Raw genomic sequence first — 10,737 nt, 5'->3', positions numbered from 1 at the left:
TATTTGATTTCCATGGAATTATTAGTCCCAATTTTTTAGTTGATGAACCGTTCCAATCCATAAAGTATCACTTTCACTAATCAATTTAACTTTTCTCATTTGGAAAAATTGGTCTAGCTAATTTTTCACATGCCTTACTTTTTTCATAACACTTTGATTCTCGATAAAAATAAATAAATAAATAAAAACTACGATAATTTGAAGTTCCACAAAGGCTATAGTAAAGTGTGGACAAAAATTATTTTAGTCAATGTCCGACACCGACGCGCGTAGATTCAAATATTTCATCTTTTCAAATTATGTGATGTAGTATAAGTACCGTATTTGGGATCTGTGCTTCATATCTATAGATCAATTCAATCTAAAGTGTAGTTTATTAACCATTTGAATCCAATTACTTGTTTTGTACGTTATCTCTAGTGTGTCACAGAATATAAATTCAAGCTTCTTCTGCTCACTTTTCTAGTTACAATATCTAGCTATTCAGAACCACTACAAACAAAAGTGAAATGGGAACCACTAATACAACCAAGCCTAACCTTGATTCTACATTCAATGAACGTAAAGCATTTGATGAAACAAAAGCTGGTGTAAAAGGACTTGTTGATGGAGGAGTTGAGAAGATACCAAGTTTATTCCATCATCAACCTGACAAATATGAGATAGCCTACAACACAAGCCATGTTATTCCTGTCATAGACCTTAAAGATATTGATAACAAAGATCCAAGTATTCATCAAGGGATTGTTGGCAAAATCAAGGAAGCATGTGAAACTTGGGGGTTTTTTCAGGTTGTTAATCATGGAATCCCTTTGAGTGTTCTTGAGGAGATGAAGGATGGTGTGAAGAGGTTTCATGAGATGGATACAGATGCTAAAAAGGAGTACTTTTACACAAAAGATAGAAATAAATCATTTATTTACAAAAGCAATTTTGATTTGTATAGCTCACCAGCACTCAATTGGAGGGATACTTGTGCTTGTTACTTGGCTCCTGATACTCCCAAACCACAAGATTTTCCTGTTGTATGCAGGTATGTATATGTATATGTGTAAAATTTATTTGCTCCTTGAAATTTGGTTATTATCACCGGTACGACCGACACTTTAGATTAAAGACGTATTCAATATTATTTTTATTACTTGTTTTAAATTATTACTTGTGTCGACGTTTTGGTAGCGCCTCTGATGTCCTTATACATATAAACCAACTTATATAAAGGTTGTGTTTGATGTACAAGATAATTAAAAAACAAGATAGGTTGTGTTTGGTTGTGTTTGATGAGACGACATGATAAGATATGTTAATTCTGAAGCTTATTTTTATCTTGTCCCTCTAGATAATTTTTTTATCCTAATTATGAACCGAGTTAGAAATCAGCAGGATAAGATAATAAAATAATGGGTTAATGCCTCTTTTGGTCCCTGTAATATGAGCGAATTCCGGATTTGAACAAAGTTGACATGGAGATAAAGATGTAAGAAGAAGGGGATGGATGAGAGGAATGATGAAGAATGGGAAGACACTCAGAGAGAGGGAGAAAGATGAGAGGAATGATGAGAATGTTGATTTTTGTTTTTTAATTTGTTTTTTATATTTATGTTTTTGAATTTTAAATAATGAAATAATATTTATGGTGGATTAAAAAAATATTAAAATTGCACAGTCAACGTGACATGTGGTTAGATTCTGCTGACTGGCTTAAGTGAGGGACCAATAGTGGAATAATCTGAAATGTTGGGGATAGAATCTAAACTTTTTTTTTACAGGCACTAAAACCGGAATTCGATCATATTACAGGGACCAAAAGAGGTATTAACCCTAAAATAATTTACTTATTTACCTCAATACAATATAATTTAAATTGAAATCTTATAAAATGTAAAAAAGAATAATTGATATTAAACTAAAAATAAAAATATTAACTGGTTTAAAAATTATGTATGATTTTGTCATGAGGGAAATTTTGTAATTTTTTATAATTCAAAAAATTACAAGAATTAATTTGAGGTTTTTTTTATCAAATAAAATATAGTTCTTGCAAGGATAATTTCTCATTTTCATTATACATGCATGCGCGCGCGCGCACACACAGATATATATATATATATATATTACTTATCTAACATATATAACAAAATTATTTTGTTGCTCATTATTATTTTTTTAAATTAAATTGTTTATTTAGCAGTGTGAATTATTATTTTTTTAATTATTGACTTGTAAAATTTTAAAATATTAACTTTGAAAAAAAATGCAATTGTAACACATGGATAATTTTGTCATTTAAATATAAATATGAGAAAATAACATTATCATGTTTGTTGCATTATCTAGTATCTTGTCTGCATAAAATATATTATCGGATAATTACTTATCTTGTCTATATTATATTAGTCAACTAACCAAGTAATTTGATTCAAATGGTTAATGAGCTTCAACAAAGGACGAATTGTTTAGAAGAACCTCAGTTCGATTTCTAGATCGAACAATTTTTTGTCGGGCTTTTCTTACCTTTCGATCGAAGATATTATTAGTAAAAAGAAATCATATCATATCTTTATCATGCTTTATATTATATCATATCTCTTGTAGTATCATGTGCTTCGAACTGACCGAAACATTTTAAAATTAATTTAATTCTCATTTACTTATTCTTACAGAGATATAACCCTAGAATATGGGAAACACGTGATGAATCTAGGGACTATGTTGTTTGAATTTTTGTCAGAAGCATTAGGTTTGAAACCAAACCATCTAAAAGATATGGGTTGTACTGAAGGGCTGATTGCTGTTTGCCATTATTATCCTTCTTGTCCTGAACCAGAACTGACTATGGGAACAACTAAGCATTCAGACCATAGTTTTCTCACAGTGCTTCTACAAGACCATATTGGTGGTCTCCAAGTTCTTTATGAAGATAAATGGATTGATATAACACCTGCAACTGGAGCTCTCATAGTTAATATTGGTGATCTTTTGCAGGCAAGTTTTATGTATTCTTATGTTAATATTCTACTAAATATATATAGATACAAAATTATAACATATATATTTACATACAAAATGCCTTGTTTATGTGATTAGCTAAATGAGATAAGTACTGTTTTTTAATTTGTTTTTGTTTGAAGGATCAATATAGTAGATGCAAACATATAGCTAATTATTTTCTTGTTTGATTTGTAGCTTATAACAAATGACAAATTCAAGAGTGTTGAACATAGAGTAGTTGCAAATCAAGTTGGTCCAAGAATATCTGTTGCATGCTTTTTTTCAACAGGTCTTAGGCCATCGTCAAAGCTCTATGGACCTATGAAGGAACTATTATCAGAAAAGAATCCTTCCAAATATAGAGAAACCACAGTTGCTGATTATGCAGCCTACTTTAAAGCAAAAGGACTAGATGGTACTTCTGCTCTTACACATTACAAGATTTGAACTAGGCAGTGTGGAAGAAAAAATAGTAGATCATTTTCCTAATACAAATAATTGAATAAACTTGGTGAGTTGATGGTGATGTAGTTATTCAACAATTCCACATGATGATGATGATATAAACTTGAAATATGGTGTGCACATATTTTCTTCAATTCCACATGATTAGAAATGTATTTTGGTGCTTTTTTTTTTCCTTTCTAATATTGAACTATTCTTAATGTCACATTTATACCTTAATCGCAAACACTTGGGGGCATGCTTGGTTTTGAAACCAATAAAATTAATTTTACTTAAAATGAGTTGAACGTAAAGTTTTTATTTTTCAAGTGAAGTTCATCGATGTTGGTATTTTCTCATAATCATATCATATATCACATTATTTTAAACATTTCATATCACCAATTTTCTAATCCAAAAATATGATGAGGGGCCAAAATTGTCGGATTTTGTAATAGGATGACTAAATCCACAAAATAGTGGAAATAAAAGAACCAAAATTGCAATTGACAAATAGCTAATTGTTTGTTTGAATTGTAAGTTATAACAGATGACTAATAGAGTGTCCAAAATTGCAATTTTATTTTCTTTCGTATATATATAATTATATATAAAAGAACTAAAATTGTGATGTTTGATATTGCTATTAACTTGTTAACTTGATACAAAGTTCAAATTCCTTCAAAGACATATCTAAAATGATAATTGATCATGTCAATTTAAATATAAAAAAAAATGAAAAATAGGTTGCTTTAAGTGTGAATTCTTAAAACCAGTCACCAACTTACCCCTTCCACTCCAACAACACTCGATCTTCTTCTTCTTCTGATTGAATTGTGCATTTTGCAAAGTACTTCTCATCGAAGATTTCAAACTTTCGCCATTGATACATCGTGATCGATCGGATCGGAATGTTTCATGAAATTAGGGTTTCGATGATGTCCTTCACCTCCATCCAAACCCTAATTTCTTGAAAAATCTGATTTCGAAAGAAAAGTACCGAGTCGATACAGTGAGTGAGAAACAACGTCGCTTTTGTATTTCATCAAGTTGACAGCAATGTACTAATAAGGGTCGAACTGAGAATGCAAAAACCAAATTTACTAATTTAACTTCGATAATTTTTTATTTTAATTAGTCTCATAATTTTTTTTTTTGAAAGATAATTAGTCTCATAATGTAGAGTTCATTATTCACTAACCACAATCATTTGGTTTTTCATTTTATCACCATTGATTATTCTATTTTCATTTTTTTATACTTCTTCCATCTTTTTGATAAGACCGTATAACAAAAAACGTGTGTATTATCTTTCAAAAAAAAAACGTGTGTATTAAAAAAAAATGTTAGAGAAATAATTTTTTCAATGTGTGTGATTATTATAAAATTAGCCTTTGTTATATATATTGAATGTTGATTTTTCATTTTTCAAGACAAATTAATAGTATCAATAAGAAGTATATTTAAAAAAAAAAATAGTAATACTAGCATTTAGAAATTTGTGGAGGGTGGCTCGAGGATGCCTACCAACACAACACCGTTTGCAAAAAAGAGGTGTTCAATCTAGCGATGTGTGATGAATCGGAGGTAATATGAACATGATTGATTGCAACTGGCAGAGTGTGATGCAATATATTCAAAGGCAACGCAATGGGAACAATGGTACTCATCAAATGAGTAGAATGGTCTTGAGTATCACGCAGTATATGATTTGGAAGGAAAGGAATGCCAGAAGATTTCAGGACATACATCAATCGGTTCAGGAGCTCCTTAATCAAATTAAGAAGATTGTTTACATTAGTGGGTTGAAATCTAAAAAGATGAAGAGTCTAATGTTAAGCTTGTGAGACCTTTGACTTTTGTTTGCTGTTGTGTGAGATTAACTTTTGCTTCTTTGTCTTTGTGGCTTCTTGTTGCCATGTAGTTTGTAATAATTGTTTTGGTTAATGAAAGTTATCGCTCTTTACCAAAAAAAAAAAAAACAACTTCTCACTTTTGTCATGACTTTATGGTGTGTATGGAAGCGAAGAAATGACAAGATTTGGAGCGACATTGACACTAACCCTCGTATGTCTCTCCATATGGCGTGTGAACCCCTATTACAATGGCAACAAGCTCGGACAAAGGAGGGCCATAGCGAAGGAGAATGGTTACTCCCACTCCACTTTGACGTAGCAGCCATTCTTGGCCTTTCCCTGGGGAAGAATCTGATTTGTAGGAATCTTCATCCAACATTTTGAATTGTCAACTGTAGTTTGCTAGAGGAATGTCATAAATATAAAAAAACACAAGTTTTTTTTTTAAGAAATATATAAAATAAAAAAATAATAAAAATAAAAACACACAAGTTTATGACTATTTTAGAGCAATAACCATTGATTGTACATCTTTATAAAGATATCCTTAGGCAGCAATATCAACAAAATAGTTCACAACAAAAAATACACAAAATTACAATAAATTAAATGAAAATCACCAAGTTAGTATGAAAACCCAATAAAGTAATCACATATTATACACCAATTCTACTCAACTGTTAAATTATGAAGATTATCTTATTTGTAGAAAGAAATAGGGTAATATTGTTATACTTTATTCATCAGGTAATATACTACTTATAAAGAGACAATAAATAGGAAGAAGATATGCATTAACTAAAAGTTATTTGGACATTGTTATACAAATGAATTGACACTTTCTGCTCATTCTCATAGATGATCTTGATTCACACTAAAGTTCTTTGGATCTTTAGTTCGTGAGTTTACAAGCTACTTTCATTATAACTTGCAACTCCAATTTTCTTCAAATACTAGTTACAAACCCGTGCTTTGCACGGGTTGAATAACGTATTTTTTTTAAATTTAGTTTTGAAGGAGAAATCTTATAAATTACAGAAAATTGTTGTCATTTATAAATGTGAAAATCAAAGCTGCGTAAACCAAAAATTTGCAACACAGAGTCTAAAGCACTACATAAAAAATAACATAATAACTATTGCAATCTCTTATTCCTTAAAGTTAACCCGAAAGCAAAATTTTTCCCTAGATTTAACCTAACTTATTTGCTTAATTTTACTGTATTAACCCTATTTAATTTAATCAAAATGTTAACGTTAATTGTTAGGGAAATCAAAATAAAAAATCGTTCCTAATTTTTCTCCTTAATTTTACTAAACAAATTATATTAATCCTAGATTTAATTTATGCAAAATGTCAGCTCATTTATAAACATTAACCCGTGACGCAATATTAACCCTAGATTTACCCTAATTTTTTCGTGTGACTTTACTAAATTAACCCTAGATTTAATTTCTGCAAAATGTCATCTCTTATCTCTTATTTTTAAATGTAACCCGTGACGCAATATTAACCCTAGATTTAACCTAATTTTTTGTGTGACTTTACTATATTAACCCTAGATTTAATTTATGCAAAATGTCATCTCTTATTTCTAAATGTTAACCCGTGATGCAATATTAACCCTAGATTTAACCTATTTTTTCGGGTGACTTTACTATATTAATCCTAGATTTAATTTATGCAAAATATCATCTCTAATTTTAACCTAATTTTTCCCTCCACACTTTTGCATTTAATGTTTATCTAAAGTAAAATAAAAGTATGTACCTAATTATATGTTGTTTTTTTGGAAAGGAATAATCGTTAACCCGTCTCGCTATACTTAATTTAATCTCTTACTTATAAATGTTAACCCGTCTTGCCATACTTAACCTATTTTATTTCTTAAAGTTAACCCGAACGCAAAATTTTGCCCTAGATTTAACCTTATTTCTTTGCTTAATTTTACTGTATTAACCCTATTTAATTAACCCTATTTAATTTAATCAAAATGTTAACGTTAATTGTTAGGGAAATCAAAATAAACAAATCGCTCTTAATTTTTCTCTTTAATTTTATTAAACATATTATATTAACCCTAGATTTAATTTATGCAAAATGGCATATCTTATTTCTAAATGTTAACATGTGACGCAATATTAACCCTAGATTTAACCTAATTTTTTCGTGTGACTTTACTATATTAACCCTTGATTTAATTTATGCAAAATGTCATCTCTTATTTCTAAATTTTAACCCTTGACGCAATATTAACCCTAGATTTAACCTAATTTTTTCGTGTGACTTTACTATATTAACCCTAGATTTAATTTATGCAAAATGTCATCTGTTATTTCTAACTGTTAACCCGTGATGCAATATGAACCCTAGATTTAACCTATTTTTCGCGTGACTTTACTATATTAACCCTAGATTTAATTTATGCAAAAAGTCATCTCTAATTTTAACCTAATTTTTCCATCCACACTTTTGCATTTAATGTTTATCTAAAGTAAAATAAAAGTATGTTCCCAATTATATGCTGTTTTTTTGGAAAGGAATAACCGATAACCCGCCTCCCTATGCTTAACTTAATCTCTTATTTATAAATGTTAACCCGTCTTGCTATACTTAGCCTATTTTATTTCTTAAAGTTAACCCGAACGTAAAATTTTGCCCTAGATTTAACCTAACTTCTTTGCTTAATCTTACTGTATTAACCATATTTAATTAACACTGTTTAATTTAATCAAAATGTTAACGTTAATTGTTAGGGAAATCAAAATAAACAAATCGCTCCTAATTTTTCTCTTTAATTTTACTAAACAAATTATATTAACCCTAGATTTAATTTATGCAAAATGACATCTCTTATTTCTAAATGTTAACCTATGACGCAATATTAACCCTAGATTTAACCTAATTTTTTCGTGTGACTTTACTATACTAACCCTAGATTGAATTTAAGCAAAATGTCATCTCTTATTTCTAAATGTTAACCCGTGACGCAATATTAACCCTAGATTTAACCTATTTTTTCGCGTGACTTTACTATAGTAACTCTAGATTTAATTTATGCAAAATGTCAGCTCTAATTTTAACCTAATTTTTTCCTCCACACTTTTACATTTAATGTTTATCTACGGTAAAATAATAACCTTAGATAATCACTGCATAAAAAAAATTCTTCGAAAGAATGTAGAAGCAACTGAATTTGGAAGAAAAAATTGAAAAATAATTAAAAGTTAATTAGAAAATAATTAAAAAAATTGGTTAGGGGCAAAAATGGAAATTCATAGGCCATGGTTCAAAAAAAAAAAAAACTTAACCAATAAGTAGATTACCAAATTGCCCCTTATAGAGGCAAAATGGTAAATTCATGGGACATTAACTTTCCTATATAGTATAGTAGATACATGCTATATATTAGCCGTTTCATAAAAAATTAAAAATAAAACGTCTTTTAATTTTTTTTTCCAATAACCATGATATAGATACAAACATTGATTGAACTAGCAGATAATTAATTTGCATTGCAAACATTCATAGAAATTTTTTTATGAATGTTACAGGAAAAAATATCTACCATATTTAGTGGTGAATATGTCATATGACTTTATTTTCAATACTTTGTCTAATATTCACTTTTTCATTTGATGGAATCAAGGCATAGGCCGCGGGTGTGGAGACCTAGGACCCATGCCGGTAGGGGTTCCAAAATATTTTATTGGGGGTGTATATACATAACTATTGATTATATGGAGATTTATATAGCAAAAGTTAGAAAGTAAGAGGGTTCAACTGTTATCAGAAATAATAGTCCAGGCAGTTAGAAAGAGGGCCCATCTGCGTATTATTTTCACACACCCCCAGCCAGTCAGTATAACGCGAATTTAAAGAGAAAAAACGCATAAACGATCAAAATCAAAACTCAAAAGCAGCAAAAGGTAAAATCCTAAGGCTTTGTTTAGGAGTTTGGAGGGGAAGGGAGGGGAGGGTTTTGAAAAAAGGAAGGATCAAGTGGAAGAAATAGAAGACATTGGGAGGAGAGGGCTTTGGAGGTTAATTTTTTACTCGTTTGGGGAACTCAAAAATTGTATTGGGGGAGGGTTTTGGGGGGTTATGGAGGGTTTATATGAATTTTTCAAATTCAATCTATGTTGTTATAATATTCTTAAAATTAAAAGTATATTAATCATAAGTATTATTAGTTTATCATTCTCTAAAAAACTGTTCTTTCAACAAATGTGAATTTTTTGTCCATTTTTCTATAAATTTCAAACCCTCCAAAGTCCTCCCCTCCCTTCCCCTCCAAACTCCCAAACAAAGCCTAAAGGAAGAAAACGAAAAAGATACAAAACAAAAAGGAAGGAAAAGTGTAAAACTATTGCTGATTGCTGATTTTGTTGCCCAATGGCCAATTGTTTGGAAAATTGAATAGAATTACTTAATTAGAAGGAATGAAAAAGATCAAAGGATATAATTAGAATTCATATTATTTTATGGTGATGAAATAATTTCATATGATAAAAGAATGAGTATTAAAGAGTGTAGAGAAGAGAGTATTCATAATCTTGTTTTTAAAACATATGAGTGGAGGATCACCGATCATTTGAAATTGAAATCCAACTTCACCAAATAGTTTAGTGGTTAGAAATTCAAATTTTTATGATGAATAAGTGGGTGTCTGAAATTTAAACCTCGATTTCTGCTTATATTATATAATATCTCTAGCAAATAATATATTCTTTCTTCCTTCAAAAAAATCTAATATATTATTTTATTGGTTAGTGAAAGGAATGTATCAAAACAAACAGATTAATTATAAAATATACAAAAAAAAATATTCAAATCAATAAGATTATCTTCTCCACGTGGTGACATAATCTTTTAAAAGGTGCAGTGGGGCGGGTCCAGGTTCAACTTTTCACCATCTCTTCAATTCGACTCAATAATGGTTGAAAAATTGTTCCGTTCATCTTTTAAATTATTCAACTTTTAAAAATAAGTTGATTATAAGTTACGACTTGATCAAAAAATAAACAATATCGGTTGTAACTTTCGATAGATTTGCAAGGATGTTAGTTATGACACGATAAATTCGATAGACTTTTAAACAATTTGAGGGTGGATAGATCAATGACCATAATTTCAATTTCAAAAGAAAAGTAAGAATCTGATCTCTAGGATCCCTTCGAGCTTGTAATTGTCTCACCAACTATCCATTACCCGAGATGTTAAACAATTGTGATAATTTTTTTTAAGAAAGCTCACAGTGAATTTGTGACTGCGGTTACATTAATATTATAGAAAATTTACATAGACAACTATTGCAGCCAGCCACAATTATTGTCACGATATGCATTACTAGAATATGTTGAAATGACAAAAATTGTTTCCAACACTCTCCCAAACTCCCTAACAATATATCAACTAGTACATTTTTACGATAGTGGTACGCATG

At 29.7% G+C, this 10,737-nt stretch overlaps 1 protein-coding gene across 1 annotated transcript; it reads left to right on the top strand.

Moving 5' to 3' along the window:
* Positions 1-351: 351 nt before the first annotated feature.
* On the top strand, positions 352-3,637 carry LOC11434481 (1-aminocyclopropane-1-carboxylate oxidase homolog 12). The gene is made up of 3 exons (XM_003626727.4): positions 352-1,033; positions 2,664-2,985; positions 3,187-3,637. The coding sequence occupies exons 1-3, from the start codon at positions 510-512 to the stop codon at positions 3,436-3,438; spliced, it is 1,098 nt and encodes a 365-aa protein (XP_003626775.1). The 5' UTR covers positions 352-509; the 3' UTR covers positions 3,439-3,637.
* The last annotated feature ends 7,100 nt before the right edge of the window (positions 3,638-10,737 follow it).

This window comes from Medicago truncatula, chromosome 8 (genome assembly GCF_003473485.1).
Source record: "Medicago truncatula cultivar Jemalong A17 chromosome 8, MtrunA17r5.0-ANR, whole genome shotgun sequence".
Taxonomy (NCBI): domain Eukaryota; kingdom Viridiplantae; phylum Streptophyta; class Magnoliopsida; order Fabales; family Fabaceae; genus Medicago; species Medicago truncatula.
This window is presented reverse-complemented; position numbering and strand designations above follow the sequence as displayed.

Excerpts from the sequence above, each read along its gene's own strand:
- LOC11434481 (XM_003626727.4), top strand. The coding sequence starts at position 510 with ATGGGAACCACTAATACAACCAAGCCTAACCTTGATTCTACATTCAAT. Across the intron at positions 1,034-2,663 it reads GATTTTCCTGTTGTATGCAG|AGATATAACCCTAGAATATG; the intron begins GTATGTATATGT and ends TTATTCTTACAG. Across the intron at positions 2,986-3,186 it reads ATATTGGTGATCTTTTGCAG|CTTATAACAAATGACAAATT; the intron begins GCAAGTTTTATG and ends TTTGATTTGTAG.